This window comes from Protopterus annectens, chromosome 15.part0, assembly GCF_019279795.1.
Source record: "Protopterus annectens isolate FY-2018-M chromosome 15.part0, PAN1.0, whole genome shotgun sequence".
NCBI lineage: Eukaryota > Metazoa > Chordata > Ceratodontiformes > Protopteridae > Protopterus > Protopterus annectens.
Window position 1 is genome coordinate 609,305,523 of NC_056749.1, and position 21,465 is coordinate 609,326,987.

A 21,465-nucleotide genomic window follows, 5' to 3' on the forward strand; every position below is an offset into this window, starting at 1 on the left:
GATGTCAGACAAATGCGCCTTGACCGACGTCAGCCTTATACTTTGGTATTCGGGCCGACTGGGACAGCGGACTACCCAAGTGTTAGGACTGCAGCAATGTGAGATGAAGAACATCAAAATGTCCACATTTTGCAGTGATCTTTGCTTTTTCTTTGTTACTGTTGTTTTGTTTTTTGTTTGGAGTTGTTTTAAATATGTTTTTCCCCTGGGGCTGCCAACATCAAGCTTTCTCTCAATCAGATATTGCAATGTCCATGGGAGGCTGTCAGCCACGCAGCCCTGAGGGTGCTTGTGCTCTTGCCAGCATCCTAGCAACAAGAGCATTTCTCATTTATGACTTAACTCCTCACCTGGATGTGATATGGGCATTTGTGTCACAACAAAGAATATGTCCCTCTATCCATGCATGAATGCATGCTCTTCCATATTCATATTAATTACTTGGGTGGACATATCCACAAATTCACTGCCATAGATTCCCACATCATGACAAACATCCACACACTGAGCAGAGGATCTGTCACTAGAGCAGTGGCATAAGCTGGGCAGAAAAAAACTGTTACTCTGCCCAAGGATGGCCATGGATATTTTCCCTGCCTGTGCCAACACCTAATTCATTAGTTAAACTTGGGTTAAGGTCCATAGTCATGGCTTTATCTCTCAGCTCCATTTGTATAGACATTTGCAATGATCTTTGTTTTAATTTTAGGCATAACAAATTGAATGAGTCAGTTTTTGACAGTGGGATATAATTACTGCTGTTTGTATTAATTTTTTTTCAGTCTGACTGTAACCAGCTTTCCAATAAAATGTTTATTTTTTCTTTCTTTAAGGTTGAAGCCAGCACCTATGCAATGTCAGCTCCAAATAGCGACAGTTGCACTTCCATTGATGAATTCCGGAACAAAGTATACTCAACAGTGTACTCCATGGTCATAGTTTTTGGATTAGTAGGAAACGTATTTGCTATATATGTATTGATTAAAACCTACAACCAGAAGATGCCTTTCCATATATATATACTGAATCTTGCAGTTTCGGACATCTTTTGGTTGCTGACACTTCCATTCCGAATAATCTACTACGTGAGGCATGGGGACTGGCCCTTTGGAAGCTTCTTGTGTCGAATTAGTTCCTATGCACTTTATGTCAACTTGTACTGTAGTATCTTTTTTATGACCGCCATGAGTTTTACCCGTTTCATTGCCATAGTCTTTCCAGTAAAACACCTAAACCTAGTGAACGCTAAAAAGGCAAAAATCACTTGTGCTTGCATATGGGGCTTCGTTATTCTTACAAGTAGTCCATTCTTAATGTCTGGTTCTTTTCATGATGCAAAGAGCAATAAAACCAAGTGCTTTGAACCACCTTCCCAAAATGGGACTGAAACTGTGAGAAAAATCATCATCCTTAATTATATTTCTTTGATAGTCGGCTTCATCATTCCTTTCAGCACCATTCTAGTATGTTACACTATGATAATAAAGACTTTACTCAAAAGTTCAGTAAACAAGAGAAAGTCATCGCATGTAAAAGCTATTCGCATGATAATTATTGTCATGTCCACTTTTCTCATTTGCTTTTTACCGTACCATGTTCAGCGAACGGTTCATCTTCACTATCTAAAGAACAGGGGTGAAAGCTGCAGCGATATTGACATGCAGAAATCAGTTGTGATCACACTCTGTCTGGCATCTGTTAACACTTGCATTGACCCACTGCTGTATTTCTTCTCAGGCGAGCATTTTAGAAGAAGACTGTCAACACTTCGACAAACATCTGTAACAAATCAGCAGTCACAAAAGAGAACACAGTCAATAGTTCCTACTGAAAGAACCATTGCAGATGACTCCTTTTCTTAGAGTAAAAGACCATTAGAAAAGTAGTGAAAGTTAAACTGCACTGTTTTGAATCCAATGAAGTATTCATCTTTTGATGCTGGAGAATGAAATGCAAATATTACAAAACAATCAATGCTACAAATGTCATATGCATTTTGAGAAATTGTGTTGATTAATGCATATGACCAAAAGTTTGCTGACAGAAGTATCCATAGCATAGAACTGAGAATCTTAAGAGAAATCACTTGAGACATACCTGATCCATATTGCTATTCCATACTTCGGCATTATGTGGCTTTATCTTCCTAGTGATCAATGTCAGGCTTTTCTATGGAATATAGTAAATAAAAAGAAACTCCAGTCATCATTTTATTTATGAAAATGGATTGAACAGATAATCAAGCTCATACAAAAAGGACTTTGTTCATAGAACTTGGAGTTTACTATGTCCAAATACGATGCATCTATTAACAGCTGTTATGCATGGACCACAAAAACAAGCACGGTGGTATTCCCATTACATGGAAATGGTATACTTTACTTATTAAGGCTGTCATTTGGAGAATAGACGCCCATGACTAGCTCACATCAGCTCTACCTTGCATACTGTGTTGCCTAAATCATTCATTTAAATTATAAGAACTGAATATTTAAAGCACAATCCTGTCTTTGGGATCAACGTGCTGTGAATAAAGAAAGCAGCACCATCTCTGTAACACAACATTTATTTAAGTGCTTTTGTCTAGTGCAAGGAAAATCTGTTCTATAATCTGATCAGCACACAATTGGGCTGATGCCACATTTTACTGATTACGCATTACTTTTTCTTATGGTTGCAAAGGTTCTCCTACACCAATAGATGTGAGCAGTCTGCTGGAGGCAGTCATTTCAGTGTCAGCAAAATGATATGTCATTCCAATTATATAAAGAAAACTATCTCTGCGGTTAAATTAACTCACATTTTCTGGTATTGAAGCGAACTACTGTAACAGTTTGATTCCAGGAAACAGGGACTGCTTTGTAGCAGCTTTAAAGTGAGATAAGTGAATCACAGACAGGTAGATAATGGTACACTGGAAGACTAAATGGCAAATTATATGTAAACACACACATTATATACATGCATGCACATATATGAATATACATGCTATAAAGCACAGCTTTTTCTTGCATAATAGTTTTTCCTCCCAAAATAATTTTCTGATGTACTGGTGTGCCCTCTGATGGGTTTTGTTGTACAAGTTTTTGTTTGCTGTTCCGATAAAATTCAAACATCTGATACATTGTTGCATGCTTTAAATATATCCTCTCCTATATGACTGCAAATTACTATTACATGGCTTATATGATTACTATTTATTATTCTGAAATCATGACGTGCAACTACTACTGCTCCCTAGCATCACTTGCATAGATACTACTTATCACATGACCAAACCAAAACCACGTTCTCTCTCATGAAGGAAATCCTAATATAAATGGTCTCTAATAAGGAAACAAATTACAATTTGTTTAAAGCTTCAACCAGTGTGTATTAATAACTGCATTATTGTAACCATCCTCCTTCCTAAACAAACTAGAATCAAACCTCTGAACAGACCAACTGAAATTTTTGATCATAAGAAACCCATCCCCACTTTTCCTCCTGCGGAAGAACATCTAATAGCAATTCCTATTGATTTGTGGCAGCAAAACAACTTCTAACAAAATTGCTGCAGTTTCAAAAAGCAACAAATTCACCCATTCGTGCCTGTCTAAATGCAGTCACTCTGACAACAGCCTTCCATTGATTAAAGTTAGCATGGCAGCACTTTATTCCATCCTCCTCACCCCAACCCAGGACCAGTAACCACACCATTCTCAAAACAAAAAAGGTATCAACATACTCAACAGCTGTATGCATAAGTAACAGACGAAGCATTTAGATTTTTACCAGAGTCAATATTTCCAAAACGTAGCTCTGCCTTTCTACTACAGTAATCATTCCATCAAGTAGAGTCATTAAAACACCATGCAGACTGGAAAAGCTACTAGTAGAGGAGAGTTGATATTCACAAAAACAGTGTTTTCCTTGTAATCTTCCATTATCTCACCTCATCTTACTGGTGATGACCCCAAATAAATTATATACAAATGCCACTTAAGTAAATGACAAAAAAATCATTGGACTGGACACTGCTCCACTACTAAATGGATTTTAATAAATACCACACACACTCCACCCATCATAGACAGATACATCACCCATTCAAAGGGAATACAACAGTTTAACTATAGTCTTTATCCTGCTGCAAAAAGTCATCAAAAAAAAATAATCACCTCTGCCCTAAACAAAAGGTCTGAATCATTCTTACAATACAAGATGATAAATGCAAATTGGATACCGCACACTTCCCAGTCAGGCTATAACAGTACCCTACATTGTTTTCCAAGCATTTTCCTATTGCAAGAAAAAACAATCACATAAAGAAATAAAACATTAGAAGTCAGCAGCTCCGTGGTATAGTACATCTAAACCAGGAACTACGAAAGGGAGATTAAGCATGCTATGAAAATAAAACTGATAGTAGCACTCAAAACTAAGAAACATTCTACTTTTGTAGAAACACGTAAGAATTTGACGAACCACACAAAAACCACTTACACTTGTGATTCAGACCTTTTGTTTAGGGCACAGGCCTCAATGCTAGAAGTCTAAATCTCAAAATGCACTCACTCAAGGTACTCCTTAAAATGGAGAACATCGATATCTGTGCAGTGACTGAGAGCTGGTTCAAGGCTACAGAGAGCACCCCTGCACTACCAGGCTATAACTCATAACACATTTTTCGGCCATGTAACCTGGACCAAAACACCAAAGGCGGAGGTGTGTCCATATTCATTAAGGATATCCACACCTCCAGGCTAGTTGCTCAGCATAATGCATCTGAGGTTATCCAAGAGCAACTAACTCTGGGCAAAACTGTAATCCAAACTGTAGCTTGCTACAGATCCCCACCATGCCCCAGGATTCCCACTCCTCTTTTCTTGATGTACTGGAAAATATTAGGGTTCAACCAAACACCCTAATAGTGGGCGACTTCAACTACCCCACCATTAACTGGGAAAACTACTCATGTACCAACTCCTTAGCTCAACACTTTCTGGAATTTTTAAACTCCAATGCTCTGGATCAACTTATCCACACCTCCACCAGGGGCAACTTAGTCATTACCAACATGAGTAACCGGTGTTCCACTCCTGAAGTCAACTCCTCGTTGGTCCGATCCAACCATAATCTAATCACCCCTGATATCCACATCCCGCCCCATCCCCTATTAAGGAAACCTCGGAAAAAAATTTCTTCAAAGCCAACTTCATGCTTCTTAAGACAGAAGTGAACTTCATGACACTCATGCAGGTGGACAATACAGTTACAACTGCTGAATCCTACACGAATGCACTTTATAAGCACTTACACAAGTGCATGGATCGTGCTATCCCAAACAGAACCAAGATGCTATCCTTCAAAAAAAGGAAGCCAATCTGGTGGTTCCCTGCCATAAACAAACTGTACAACAAAAGGAAGAATCTGTTGCAAAAGGCAGTAAAATCAGATGAGTGGAGGAGCTCCCTGGTCAACCTCAGTAAGAAGCTAAGATCCCTTATAAGATCCTCCAAAGCTATCTACAAAACCAAAATCACTACTAATTCTAAGGACAACCACAAAGCATTCTATAGCTATGTCAAGAATCTCGATGGCAACACCCAGTTCTGCTCTGAGTTACAGCACAATGGCATGAAAATTACAGAACCAACTGATATTGCCAACATCCTGGCAGATAGGTTCAGTGCTAACTTTACCCCCCCCCCCCACTCACCCCCTAAAGGGCCCATATCTATACAGGAAGAATGCAGAGTCCCTGTAATCACAATTATGCAGATAAAAGCTGAACTCTCTAAAGCCAAAAACACAGCATCCATGGGATCGGACAACATCACATACTGCGTTTTACACAGACTTCAGAACGACCTGGCTCCCCACCTAAACACCATGTTGAATAGCAGCCATGCATCAGGCTTTGTGCCCACTGAATGGCGCACAGCAACAGTTATCCCACTCCACAAAGGGGGAGCCACCACTGATCCCGGGAACTATCACCCTATTAGCCTGACGAGCCTGGTCTGCAAGGCAATGGAACGTATCATCGTGGAACTCATAAACAAAGACATTGGTAACCTCCAAACTCTGGACCCCACCCAGTTCGGGTTTGTGAAAGGCAGATCATGCCTCCTGAACCTGATTGACTTCTTTGAGACAGTCACCAAAGCAGTAGACGAGGGTAAGGTGGTTCACAAAGCCTATCTTGACCTCACCAGGGCTTTCAATACCATCCCCCACTCTGGAATTATAGCTAAACTCACAAAACTAGGTATAAATCCCTATGTCACAAGATGGGTTGCCAACTGGCTCACTGACAGAACCCACACTGTAAAAGTTGCAGACTCCAAATCTGACCCCAAACCAGTGACAAATGGAGTACCACAGGGTTCAGTCCTGGGACCTCTCCTGTTTGGTATCTACTTCTCTGAAGTACAGGCTAACACAGAAGGCCTCTGGCTAACTAAGTTCACACATGACTGCAAACTAGGAGCCATAGTCAAGTCTCCAAATGATGTGGGCATCCTACAGAAGGGCCTCGCTGAAACAGATGCCTGGTGGTGTCAGAGCCATGGCCTCAAGCTCAATGCCAAAAAGTGCAGTGTCATCCCCTTTGGAAAAACTCTGTACCCATGAACTACCACATGGGCAGAAATCTACTTAACACCGAATGTGTGATGAGACCTTTTGACCCAGGTGGACAGTAGTCTTTCCTTTGATAGTCACATCAGTCAGGTAGTCCTTCTACATGGCACACCTCATCATAAAAGGGTTCTCATCCAGGAAAAATGAGGTCATTGTTCCCCTCTACTCGACACTCATTAGACCCATTATAGAGTACAACACCCCTTTTGGAATGTACCTCACAAGACATCTGCAGCAGCTGGAAAGGCCACAAAAGTACCTCACAAAGAGGATTACTGGCCTCAAACAAATGCCCTACATTGACAGTCTCAAAAAACTCCAGCTTTACTCCGTAGCATATCGCCTACTCCGAGGTGATCTCTGCCTAACATATAAAGCTATGTCAAACCCAGTGCTGTTGGACATGCTACACCTAAATAAATCCCAATCCCTCCGAGCTACACCATCTAGGGACCTAAACCTTGTCACCACAATAAAGAGGACATGCTGGAGGGATAGATTCCTGTCCCAGAGACTTCCCATACTCTGGAACAGGCTACCCATCTATGTCAAGCAAAGTTCTTCATTAGCACTCTTCAAGAAAAATCTTGATGAGTGGATGGGAAATAGGAAATACACCCCGGGGAACACTTCTGTGTCGCTGCTCGACAGTGGCACAGGAAAATAACTTTCTTGGGTGGCATAAGCCAGGGAACCTTGTTGGCTAGGCTTACGTAGGCCCTTGGGCCGATAGCCTAGTACCTACCTATGAACTTAGAACAGGCTAATAATAGGAATAATGCAAACAAATCCCAAATACATCCTTACACCAGCCCTCTATCCGAGTTGGACCCGAGTTCTTTTCTCACTATGGTACTACTATACAATATTTGAAACGTACCTAGAGCCATCCCAAAATTAGGACCTAGCATCTTCCAAGCAAAAGTACTGCAAACTCTTTCTTGCCTCTCTCATATTTCTCAGATCAACAAATGATTGAAAAAAAATCCTCTGCATAATTGAGCAGGATTTGGCTGCCTGTACCCAAGAATTCTTTATGCCCGCAGTGCCCTGTTCTCATCCCAGTTCAAAACATCATAAACATCTGCATCTATAGGTGTCTTTCTCAAACTTTCAACTGTTTACCACCACTCCCTTACTAAAAACACCTAATCTGTCTGTCCCAGGCCATTACAGACCCATCACTTTACCATTATTTCTGAAAGGCAGTAACCACATAAATCAATACACCATCTAGAACAAGATAAGCTGCTATGATACAATCACCATGCTAACAAAGAGGTGACAAGCTTTCTACTGCCTTTCTCATTGTTAGCAATATAGTAATGTAGAATAAGGTACCATTGTCATAGGTGTAACTACCTTTAGTAGTGTAGAATTAGAGACCATTCTCTTAGATGTAACTAAAGCACACTGTCTCATGACAAACTTCACATAAGTGTACCATCCTTCAAATTCTCTTATTCAACATTTCAGTGACTTGAAAATTAAAGTACAGGATTAAAAGATACATGAACTCTTTGAATTCTTCATGTCACCACTTATGCAATAGGTGCACCTAATGGTTCAGTGCTGCAAACCAACCTTTATTCCTCTTTATTAACAATATTAACAACCCTCTTCCATTAAAGACCTTTCTTCTTTATGCTCCTTTACCAGTCATTAATATGGTTTCCAAAAAAACATTTGATTGTTATGGACAGACTGACATCATGAATAGCGGTCATCTCTATGACTTTACATTAACTATCTTAAAACTAAGTTCATGATCTACAGCTCTCATTTAGCACTTTAATACATAGTCGCACACACATCCTTTATCCTCTCAACAAGTTAATCTATTGTAAAGACAGTTCAGTTTAACTTCTTGAGAATATGGACAGACATAGCATTATCATTGAAAACCTACATCAATAAAACTGTCTGCAAATCAGAGGTGCAGCTGACCCTATTATACAAATTCAGCATCAGCTAACAAAATGCATCAAGAAACTCCTAATGCTTACCATCTTGACACCATTCCTTTACTATACATCTCAATAACAGCTACTTACCCTAAAAATAAGATACATGAGTTAAACCTACTTGATTTTCACTGAAACACGATTAGGCTGTTTTCAGTCAGACTGTATTTCGTCACTCTGCTGAGAGCAAGGAATCTTGGGTAAGGAAATATCTCTTTATCCATCATGGTTGAGTGACATATGTACAAGGAACATAGCCCTCACATAGGTGATTTGGTGCAAGAGGGCTTGGGCTGCCTGCTGTAAAAAAAAGACTGAAAACACAGGAGAAGAGTGAATCTTGAAGATCACTGTTCTCCTTAAAACTTCTTTTTGCAGGGGGGGCAAGCCCCCACAAATTTATAGATACCAACTCCAAGATAGCCATAACCTGGAGAAAATAAAATATTTCAAAAAATGGCATCTTGGGCTTAGTATATGCAAGTCAGTTCCTTCAGCTATTTAGTTGCCATATTTCAAGATTCGCTCTAGTGAGTCCCAGCATTTCAAATGGTTACTGAGCGGTTGCTTTCTGCTGCAAGAAATGTTTTTCTTGCTCTTTGATGTTAAAGTCATTGTGTTTCATTGTCAGTTTTTTCTTTAATAATGTTTTCAGTTATGATCATGGTAACTTCTATTAGACACTGCAAACTCCCCTAAAAGCATTGATAAACAACAGATTTGCCTCAGAATAGTTTCAGTTTGTTCATCCCCAAAACAAAATGCCACAGAGCTACTATCAATAAAATAAATACACTGTTTGTAGTACACACTTTGCATACTGCTGTACAAACTGTAACTTATTCACCACCTATTAACAGAAACCTTAAAAATGGTTACCTTCTTGTAAAGGTTCTGCTTCTTTATTCAAAATGCCTATAAAATCACATCATGTTGTTTTACACTGTGAAATCATCAAACAAACTCATACACCACTGTGTATCACAAATCCTACCAATTCATATCTGTCACCCAGTTACTGAATGTTTTTGGTCTCAGTGTCTGCTAACCATCAAGCCTCCAAAGGGCCATCAACATGGCATTGAAGAGGGTGATTTGGGCTCTTGATGGAATCCTGGCAGCGAGACGTTTTACTAGTCTGCATTTCCGGACTGACGTAATGCCATTCATCTCAGTTCTGAAAATCAGACAAACTCATTTACTGTCATAATGTATGAACATCTACAGACAACCTTAATAATCACCATATCATCTACGGCAAATCTTTGAGAGGTTATAGAGAACTAGAACACTCAAGAAAAGTCCATGTGGATGCAGGAGGAACATACAGACTTCATTTGGAAGACATCCTAGCCAGGAACCAAACCAACGAATCAAGCACTGCAGGAGTGAGACATCCCAGCTAACCATTGCATCACTGTGTTTCCATATCCTAGCCAGTCTGTCCTGTATTAGTACACATGTTAAAAAAAAAATCTGTGTAAATCTTTGGAAAAAACAAAGTACCCATGAACTACCACATAGGTGATGGTCCCCTAAATACAGAAAATGTAATAAGGGATCTGGGGACCCAAGTAGATATTAATCTCTTCTTTGATAATCATATTGCCAAGGTGGTTAAAAAATCCTTCTATGTGGCCCACCTAATCATAAAAGGGTTCATATCTAGAACCAAAGAGGTTATTGTGCCTCTCTACTTATCACTCATTAGACCCATCATAGAATACAATGCCTCATTTGGGATGTACCTTACAAGACACATGCAACAGCTGGAAAGACCACAAAAGTACCGTACCAAGAGGATTACTTGCCTCAAACAGATGCCCTATGCAGCCCGACTCAAGAAACTCCAGCTGTACTCTTTTAAATACTGCTTACTCAGAGGTGATCTCTGCCTGACATACAAGGCCATGTCCAACCCTGAATTGATGGACATGCTCCACCTAAAAAAAAAAAAAAAAAAAAAAACAAATCCCGGAGAGCCACATGCTCTAGAGATATAAACCTCATGACAATGATAAATAGGATATGCTGGAGGGATAGATTCCTGTCCCAGGGACTCCCCCATGCTTTGGAACAGGATTCCAATATATATCAGGCAGAGCTCACTAACACTCTTCAAGAGAAACCTTGATGGGTGGATGGGAAACGGAAAATTTACCCCGGTGATCACTGCAGTGGCTCTGCAGGACAGTGGCGCAGGGAACTAATGGCTGTGCTGGACAGAGGCATAGGAAACTAATCTAAGGGGGTAGCGAAAGCCAACACATTCTGGCTAGGCTTATAAATGCCCTTGGGCAGATAGCCTAGTACTTACCTATGAACCTATATATTGCATAATGTAGGTTTGTAGTCATTGGTGTATCAATATCATTTATATCATCTATGTACTGCTTATGCAGGACTACTGGACCAAGGCTGTGTCTGAAAAGGGATAATTGTGGGACAGTCCAGCTATCAAAATAATATGCAAGCACAAACTCACAGTAACACACACACATCCTTATTTTATTTATATATATATATATATATATATATATATATATATATATATATATATATATATATATATATATATATATATATATATATATATATATATAAAATGTATGTATATGTGTGTGTGTGCGTGTGTGTATGTATAATACACATACATAATAAATACTTGTATATCGTGTAAAATAAAAAATATATATATGTGAGGCAGACTACATATGCAATGTTTGCTACATTTTCTAGCCTTCAGACATTTTACCTATTCTGTGCAGGACATTTGACAAAGAACGATATAAAAATATTTTCTTCATTTTAAAACAATGAAATGTAGTTATTGTTAAAATAAAGCAAAATAATATGGTCCTGTGAATGCAAAAACTGTTAGCATGCAACTCTTTATAGACTGTTTGTATTTCATGTGCATATATGTTCTACTTTTTGTAAAGCTAAGAGAAGATGATGCAATTAATTGTTGAGCTTTTTGACAAATGAACTATAAAGCAAATCTCTATACTATATAAAGCTTTCACTTATTTATAAAATGAGTGGCATTTGCATACTTGTATTTCTGTCTTATATAAGCTCTAAGCATCATGCTGTGTAACAGTTTCATTTACTGGAGGAAGCACTTCAAATTTTTGCATGCAGTTTTATGCACATCCTCTTCACTGAGCATAAGTAAAATGCAATCATCATCATAACCCCTGATGGGTTTCAAACACTAGTACCAACAGTAACTCTGACAGCATCATGAAAGACACAAAATGATCATTAAAATTACAAGAGAAATAAAATGGTCATACAACTGCAATTTCTGCCACTGCACCTCCTTCATAGGTTGGTACTAAGCTATCGGCCCTAGGGCCTATACAAGCCTAACCATAACAATTCCCTGGCTATTTTTTCTCACACTATTTACTTCCCTGGACCCCTGTCTAGCAGGGCAACTGCCATGATCTCTGGGGTGAATTTCCTTTCTCCTATCCAATCATCAAGGTTCCTTTTGAAGAAGGCCAAAGAGGCACTCTGCTTGACATGTATGGGCAGTCTATTCTAGAGTCTGGGGAGTCTCTGGGTCAGGAACCTATCCCTCCAGCATGTTTTGTTTATTGTGATGACAAGGTTTAGATCCCTGGAGCATGTGGCTCTAAGGGATTGGGATTTCTTTAAGTGTAGCATGTCCAACAGCTCTGGGTTTGACATGGCCTTGTATGTTAAGCAGAGATCGGCACTGAGTAGACGATATGCAGCAGAGTATAGCTGGAATTTGTTAAGGCGATCAGCGTATGGCATCTGTTTTAGGCCTGTGATTCTTTTAGTAAGGTATTTCTTCAGCTTTTCCAGTTGTTGCAGATGTCTTGAGAGGTACATACCAAATGGGGCGTTGTATTCTATAATGGGTCTAATGAGGGATGAGTAGAGTGGGACAATGACCTCCTTTTTTCTGGATGAAAAGCCCTTAGTGATGAGGTGTGCTACATAGAAGGATTTCCTGACTGTTGTGGCAATGTGGTTATCGAAGGTGAGACCAATGTCCGCCTGTGTCCCTAAGTCTCTTATCACACTTTCGGCATTTAGTGTACTGCCACCTATGTGGTAATTCACGGGTACATGTTTTTTCCCAAAGGTGATAACTATACATTTTTTGGCATTGAATGTACTCCCTCCTCCCACAACCCCACCCTCCCACATGTACTGAACAATATAACTACATAAACTTAAATATGCAACAAGTACAAATGTATTATATATAAACTAAAGTATGCCCTTTCATGAACTGTGTTAGAATTATTCAACAGTTTTATTCAAGATCATTATTTCACAATTTCTTTTAGTTATTCAGTAAAATTGCACTTCAAACTAAATAAAAAATGTTGTCTTGTATCATTTTAAAAGAATAATTTCTGTGCTTGAATATTTATATAGGTTCATAGTAAGTACTACACAGTCTTTAGACATTTACAAGGCTAGCCAAAAACCCTATTCAAAAGTTCCCTCCAGCCTCAAGGAAGCCAAAACAAGACAGACTGGAGAGAGTTTGAGGTTTACCTTGAAGGTGTGAAGAGTTCTGCTCTGCTTGATATTTAACTGACATTTGATTCCAGACATGAGGGATACATTGGTATATGAATCTATCATATCAACTTGTCTTATTTATCTGTTGATGAAGGTTTAGTTCCTTTAACTAGGTAAATGAGGTCCCTTTTTTCTGTGAAGGAATAGGAGGTCAAAGAGGGTGGCTCAAAAGGCTAAACATCGATGACGTAGAGGAGTCAATGAGTGACCGAGTAGATAGAGACATCTGACAATGATAAGAGGTTTTTGAGGCCGCTGATATTTTTAGTTATGAATAGCTGAGGTTTCTAAGGTTAAGTGATCCCTTTAGGCAAATGCATACTAAAATGTACATTATATTCAGTAATGAGTCCGTTACAAAATGAGTAAAGGGGAACTAAGACTTCTTTAGATCTAGAGGTGATGCTTTTGAAAATTAAAAGTTTTATTAATAATTTGAGATTATTTATTCTTGCAACCATTGTTAACATGATCTAACCTATGTTGGAGCAATTGTGAGTGAGTGGAAGACCACATTTCTGATTTTCTTTTTTTGCTATTTGTTAAATGGATGAGTTAAATGGTCCTTAGACCCTTCTTAGCCATGATCTGAGCTATAATTTAGGCAATAAGTACATTTATCTTTCCTTGGATACAGCATTGGTATACAATAAATACATTATGTTTACAGTGAATATAACTTAGAAATACAAAGAACATCATGCATTTTGCAGATATATTGAATGGAATTATGTAAATCAATGAGTGGCAGAAAACATATACACAAGTTAACAAGTAACAGATACGGATTTGGTTATAATGTATGCCTTCAGGTCTCCTATCGCTTGTTCTACAAGCAGTGTTAAAATCATCATCAACAACCCTTTTTTACTGCTTTCTACATGGGGTCATGGTGTTGTGTCAACTGTCACCATATTTTTCTATTCAATGCCACTCTTCAGCCTTCTTTGACAATCATGCCTATCGCACGTCTTCTCTTTCACAATTCATCCACCTTTTTGCTGAATGTCCTTGTTTTCTTTTGCCTTCTTCCTGTCTGTCTCAAATCTCCTTCACAAGATTGTCTTCTGCTTTTCTGCACGTGCCTAAACCACTGTAATCTGTTCTCTATAGCCCTTTCTGCAATTGGAAATCAGACCTCTCAACCAATTGCGGACAAATTTCAACAGAATCGGGGACAAGTCAAGAAAAAATCAGGGACACTTTTAAAATATTAGTGCTATTAACTTGAAACATTGACAGAATCAGAGCATATGAATTAATACACATTTTCTGAAGTAAAAGAAGTTTATAACTGTTAATTATTGTCATTATTCATTAAGTGTAATTCACCACCTTTCTTCCAAAAGTCACTAGTTTTAGGAGGGATTAAGAGGGACGGAGTTAAAATTTGAGTCAAAATCAGGGACAGTGGAGTGGTATGAAGTACTTTGGCATCTGATCTTATGCCCTCATTTTTTCATCTGTCCCAGGGTCTACTTCCTACAACAGTCTCAGGCACTTCTTCACCAGCACCTCAAATGCTCTGCCTTTACTGCCCAGGTTTCTTTACCATACATTAGTGCTGGTAGCTTTACTATTTTATACACCCTACTTTTCTTGTTTGGCATTCTTCTGTCATATATAATCCCTGACACTGTCAGTTGGCTGTAGACCCTCTGATTCTATCTTTGTTTTCCTCATTAAGACTTCCCTTCTCCTGAACCAACCCTTGCAGATACTTAAAGCTGTTAAACTGTTCCACTACTTTCCCTATTTCAATTATCAGCTTCTTCTTATTTCTCCCATTTGCTGTAATTACAACTGTCTTATTAGTTTCATAGATTAGAATAGTTCATAGGTTCATAGATTAGTATTAGGCTAACTGCCCTTGCGAGCCATTTTAAGCCTAGCCAATTATCCCCTGTGAGATTCAAACCCTGTACCTTGTGTTTGTAAGGCAAACACCTTAACCATTAGGCCACCCTCCCAACCCCTTTAGTTTCATCCCATGTGCCTTCAAAATTTGCATTCCATTCTGCTATCCTTTGCTGAAGTTCTTGCTCAGAGTCTGCCTGTAATGCCACGTCATCTGCATACAGCAGTTTTGTTGACCTGTCCCCTCCATCCTTTTTGCTAATGCAGTCCATCACCAGTATGAACAGCAGTGGGCTCAGAGCTGAACCTTGATGCATACTCACTCCCACTATGAATGCTTCTGTGAGACCAAACACTGCTAGTACTTGAGTCACTGTGTCTCTGTACATAGCTACACTAATTCTATCTATGTTTCTGAAACCACCACATGATTTCTCAGATCAACTTTCTTCTCCACATCTAGGAATGTCAAGTTAGACTCTTTCCTCATTTCTAACGTCTTCTCAACTGTCTGTCTCACTGCAAACATCAGGTCAGTTGTGATGCATCCTGATTTGAATGCAACCTACTCATTTTCCAGTCTTACTTTCTACTATTCGTCAATCAGTAACTCTCTCCAGAACGTTCATGCAGTGTGATAGGAGTTTGATGCCTCTGTACTCCCCACATTTGTGAATGCCCCCTTTGTTCTTGAACACTGCAGTAGTATGCTTATTCTCCAGTCATGTGGCATATGCCTTTCTTTCCATACTGCTATGAGTAGCCTCAAGAGCCATTTCTCTGCTATCTCACCCAACATCTTTATCATATCTCTATGGCCTCATCTGTGCTGCTGCTTTCCATGACCTCATTTTCATTAATGCTGTTCTTACTTCTTCTATGGTGGCCTCCTCCTTTTCATTTATCATAGGCTTTGTCTAGGGAAGCACAGCCTCTGTGGGGTTTTCTTCATTCAGAAACTGGTGGAAGGTCTTCCATCTGCATGTGATGTCTTCTGGACTGCTGAGCAGGTTGTTGCCGGTATCCTTTGCGAATGGTGTCTGACTGTCTTCTTTATCTTTCTGTCTTTGCTTTGCAACCTGATAGAGTTTCTTTGTGCCATTTACTGATTAACTTTCCAAGAGCTAGTTTAGTACCTCCGATGCCTTGTTCTATGCTATTACAACTCTTCTCAGCTTCTTTATTAGCCAACCAGTATTTCTTCCTAGCCTGGTCCATCTTTTCTATTTCACACTGTTTCCTGCACTCCTCCTTTCATTTGATGATTTCCTGGACTTCTGTATTCCACCACCAGCTTTCCTTATGTCCCTTATTTCCATACCTGGTTTGGTCACATACTTGTGTAGTCTTCACACATGCTGATATGTGACAGTGTCATTCTTCTTCAACTCCACCTATTTCCGCTTCTTCTTGACAAGCTAGAGGCTTAAGTACTTCCTTGTGCTTTCTCTCCAGTCAACATCCTGGTCTTCAGCCTGGTCTCTGTTGACCTTACAGCCTTCTCTGACCATCGCTTGTGGATGATTGTGTTGACCAGTGATTTATGCTGCAGGCAAACTGTTTCACTGGGGATGACTTTGCAATTGCTGATTCTACCCCACTGCCCTTTCCTAACTAGGAGGAAGTCTACATGAGTTGCATGTTGGCCACTCTTTTAAGTGATTTTATGACAGTCTCTCTTAATAAACCATCATTGGTTACCATGAAACCATTTGCAGACAGATCTATTTGCTAGATAGAATTCTAGAATGTCCTGTTGGCCCACCCATGTGGACCTAGGAAGTCTTCATATCCTGTTCTGTCTGTCTGTCATATGTGCATTCAGGGCTCCTATTGTCAACATCTCTTCATGTTGTCTTGCTTCATGTAGAAGGTTCCGCAGCTGCTGTCTGAATGCAGTCTTTTCCTCACTATCACAACCCTGCTGTGGGGCACAGGCTGAGATTGTGAATACTATCCTATCATTACACTACAGTTGACTGTCACGAGTCTGTCACTAATTCTGATGACATCCCTCACTGTCTTCTGAAGCCTCACCCTCACCATAATTCCCACACCATTTCTAGCCTGTTCTCTTCCTGAGTAGAAGACTCTGGATCCCAAGCAAAGTGGTTTTGCTGCACTGCCCTACCATCCTCTCTTCTGGACACACAGGATGTCGAACCTCCTCCTTACCATCATTATCATCCACTTCTAAACTCCATCCTGTCGGTGAAGTACACTGACTGTAGCTATTCTTAAAACCAATCAACCTGCCAAATGTGAATTATGTCCAGCTTTCACTCAACAGAGTGATCTCAGGTAGCCCAAGCTGTGCAACTGGACATCAGCTGGCCATTGGCTTATTGACCCCAGGGCTGCTGGGCTTTATGAGAGCACACACACTGGCCAGCAGGATCACATGTACCCCTCCCACCATTAGCATGGATACCTGGTGTAGATCGGCGTAGGCTGGGTGCTCAACTCTGCTTTTCACTGGCAATGCCTATGCCTATTTGGTGGAATTAAACAAGACAATCACCTTGAACCATATTTTACACCAAGGAATGGCTAAGCTCTGCCATAAAATGATTGCTAAGTATATATGTTATGAGCTGACAGCATTAATAGTTTCAAAAAATCAATATAAAATACACAGTTTTATAGATAGCATCATGAAAGTCCCAAATGTCATAGCAAAGCAATCCACAAACAAATGTGTGTTCTGAAAACAAAGAATAAACTTTGTGGAAAATGATCTTTAACACAATGTTTCAAAAAACTGATAGCACAATTCACTAAAATGTAACTACATAATAAATGTTTTCAAAATCAGCGACCAGAATTAAAGATTAGCCCAGCTTTATTGTAAAGGGTTGGGAGGGTGGCCTAATGGTTAAGGTGTTTGCCTTACAAACACAAGGTGCAGGGTTTGAGTCCCACAAGGGATAATTGGCTAGGCTTAAAATGGCTCACAAGGGCAGTTAGCCTAGTACTAATCTATGAACCTATAAGGGAATGAAGCCCTTACCTTGATTTAGATGACAGATGTTTATTATTCTCACTGCTGCAGTAGCCTACAGGTTACCTACAGGTTGTATCCTGCCAAAGATACAGCAACTGGCCAGCTTCCCAAAGCTCTAATCCCCTGCCACACAGTCAGGTTTGCTGGTCATAGGCTACTGTCTTTTGGTGGAAAGTATAAATGCAGCCAGAGTGACCACAAATCTTTAGTACTTTCTTGCTGTCTCATGCAGATACATCTCTGAGACTTCTCTGTTGCAACAGTTAGCCATGGCTTTTTGTCAGACAGGTGAGACCATGTTTGATGACCCCTTCCACATGTATAAATTATATGTTATATATATTTTTAGTGGTTTTGCTCGGGGGGGTTGTGGTAAATATCACTTTAAGAATCAGTTTTTAAGGCACCTTACCGTTAATGTCTATAAAGGTATTGCTTTCTAGGATTTAGCTGTCATTTAGTATCCTGGAGACAGTGTTTTTGGACAGTCACAATATATTTTTCTGAGTGTATAATGAGATTATAAGTGAATGCTTCTGCTTACAATTGGTTTACTTAGGATTTATGCTATTTTACAAGGCAGCTAATTTAATTTTGTGTTTTGACAGGGAATTCTTGTGTGCTGCTTGTATTACTTTGTTTTGGAATAAATTTGATTGGACTGGAATGGTTGTGTGCTATTTATGCTTACTAGTGTCAACTAACCTTCTAGAAGATTCCTTCAGACATACCTTACTGGCAAACAGGCTTCTTCCCCAACTACAGCATGGATACTTATCCTCTCTCTTCTGCTGGTCCTTAGCCTAGCATAACTAAAGAAAAAACAAGTGAAACACAAGTCTCACATGCCTCCTGTACAGGTATAACTCTGCTGCGGCTGGTGAGGGGTGACTGTGAAGTGGCCAGTACCAGTTCCTGAAACCACTTGCCCATTTCCCCGAATCTCTCTAGTTTAGCTGTGCTGGCCATTACAGACCAGGGGTCAGACATGTCCTCTGTGTCTGTTCCAGGGCCCTATTTGGGCCTGGGGAAAATCCAATTTGGTTATGGGAGATACTTTGAGAGGATCTTCATTTAGTGTTAGGGAAGGAGACATTTTGCTCAGGATGATTTGCTGCCCCCTAGCCATCCATCCCATAGGGATGTCCCTAGAAAAATAAACAGAAATAGAATAATTTTGAAAGTAAATAAATGCTTCCAGTCTGTAAAAATGATGCGATTATACTAACCAGAAGTTTATTACAGTCCGTCAGCTCTGGGTGATGTACGCCTTCTTCTAATACTGTTACTCCTCTTTTTATGAATCTGATGTTAATAGAGGTGGGCTTTACTCACCCCATGATTCTATAGCCTAAGGCTCTGATTCTGTGAATAGTGAGCTTATAGTGGTATCCATGAAAACGTTCTCCTTTTCTGAGACTATTTCCAAATGAGGGACATATTTGTTTGGGAACAGACAAATGTTCTCCCAGAGTTGTGCAGATATTATGATTTATTTGAAGAAATCCGTTTCTGCACCCATTCCTCCTATTTTGCCTGCTTTGGAAGACTCATTAAAAACTTCTGTAATTCTCCTGGTAAAACAGCATGATTTCCTACAGCTTCTTCATGTCTAACTCACCATCAGCAAAGTCCCTTGCATATTGTAGCTAGTTACACCATGCACTCTATAACCCAGGAATGTCATAGTGCCTATTTGAATGAACTGGAGTTACTCAGCACTAAACCCAATACAATCTACCTTGGTGACTTCAGTTACCCAGTTATAGACTGGGAAATGTACACCACCACCACTACTAGTGTGCAAGCCCAGAGATTCTTAGACATTGTTAATATAAACAATCTGCACAAGCTAATCACAGTACTCACTGAGGGGAAACAACCTCCTTGACTTTGCTTCACAAACATGGGACAATTATCCTCTGTCCTTTTATTAACATCCTCACTTGTCAGGTCTGACCACAAAGCAGTCTTCTTTGTAATAATACTAAAATCTGAGCTCACCATTGTCTCTGGAACATCTGGAAATTTCTCCAAGGCAAACCTCCTACTTCTAAATGATAACCTGGCAAGTTACAAATGCCCCCCAATCCAGAAAACTCTACTGCTTATGCACAAACATACACCACTAATTTATATCTACATGTAAACAAAGCACAGGATGAACCCTAAATACAAACCTCCCTGTTGGAACCACAATATCAAAAAGCTTTACAGCAAAAGGAAGAAACTTGTGGCTAAAAGCAAGTGCATCCCCAACATTTTAGAAATCCGATCATTAAATTAAATAAGCAACTCAGGAGTCTAATTACAATAACTAAGTTCAAATTTGAACCAAAATTAGCCAACTATGCCAAGGACAACCACAAGGCCTTCTTCAGCTATGTCTGTAAGCTCAAAACCTCTACCCAGCAGTGCACTGAGCTAATTGTGAATGACACATGCTATACTGAACCTGAAGATGCAGCAAACTTGCTGGCGGATAAATTCATTTCCAACTTCATCCCCAAGTATCACACAAGAAGTATCAGAAACCAATACATCCCCATCTATCACACAAGACCAAGTCCTAGAAGCTTTCTCAAAAGCCAAAGTTACTGCATCTATGGGTCTTGACAGTATCCCCAGATGTATCCTGAATAGCATGGTGCAGGACTTATCCATGCCCCTAACAACACTATTCAGTCTCCACCTCCAAACAGGCTTCATGTCAAGCAAATGGAGGACAGCAGCAATCAAACTCCTGCACAAGGGAGGGACATCTACTGACCCACATAACTACAGACCCACAAGTCTGACCATCTCATATGTAAAGACATTGAAAGACTTATAATGGAATTAATCAACAAGGACATTGGAAACCTGCAAACACTGGAACCATCCCAGTTTGGTTTTGTCAAAAGCAGGTTATGCTTATGCTGAAAAAGTCACAAAGCAATACACAAAGGAAGAATGGTTATTGCCACCTACCTAGACCGGGCCAAAGCTTTTGACACAAAACCCCTCTCAGTCATTGAAGAAAAGCTTACTAAATTAGGAATAAACCCCAATGTCACCCACTGAATTGCTAACTGGCTCATATATAGGACACAGGAAGTCAAGATAGTGGAAGCTGCCTCCACAAAAAGACTACTTACTAATGGAGTCCCATAGGGCTCAGTGCTGGGACCAGTCCCATTTGGTATCTACTTCTGTGAAGTCCAAGAAACTTTAAAGGGTCTTTGTTTGACCAGATTTGCAGATGACTACAAGCTGGGAACAGTCACTGAATCTCCAAAATGCTCAGCCATCAAACCAGGAGGGCTTTTCTCAAACAAATAATTGGTGCCATATTCATTAAAGCTAAATGCCAAAAAGTGCGTTACTGTATTCTTTTGGGAAACCAACTGCCCCAGGGAAACTACCTCAATGACAATACAGTAGTAAAAAGGCTATCCAGTA

At 39.7% G+C, this 21,465-nt stretch overlaps 1 protein-coding gene across 4 annotated transcripts in view; it reads left to right on the top strand.

Moving 5' to 3' along the window:
- The window catches only part of CYSLTR1 (cysteinyl leukotriene receptor 1), a 655,524-nt gene extending 650,890 nt beyond the window's left edge, over positions 1–4,634 (top strand). For all 4 annotated transcript variants that reach the window (XM_044057451.1, XM_044057448.1, XM_044057450.1 and 1 more), the window contains exon 5: positions 834–4,634. In XM_044057451.1, coding sequence (XP_043913386.1) covers positions 834–1,862 — 1,029 coding nt within the window. In that variant the 3' untranslated portion in view covers positions 1,863–4,634. The remainder of the gene's footprint in view (positions 1–833) is intronic.
- Positions 4,635–21,465: the final 16,831 nt, after the last annotated feature.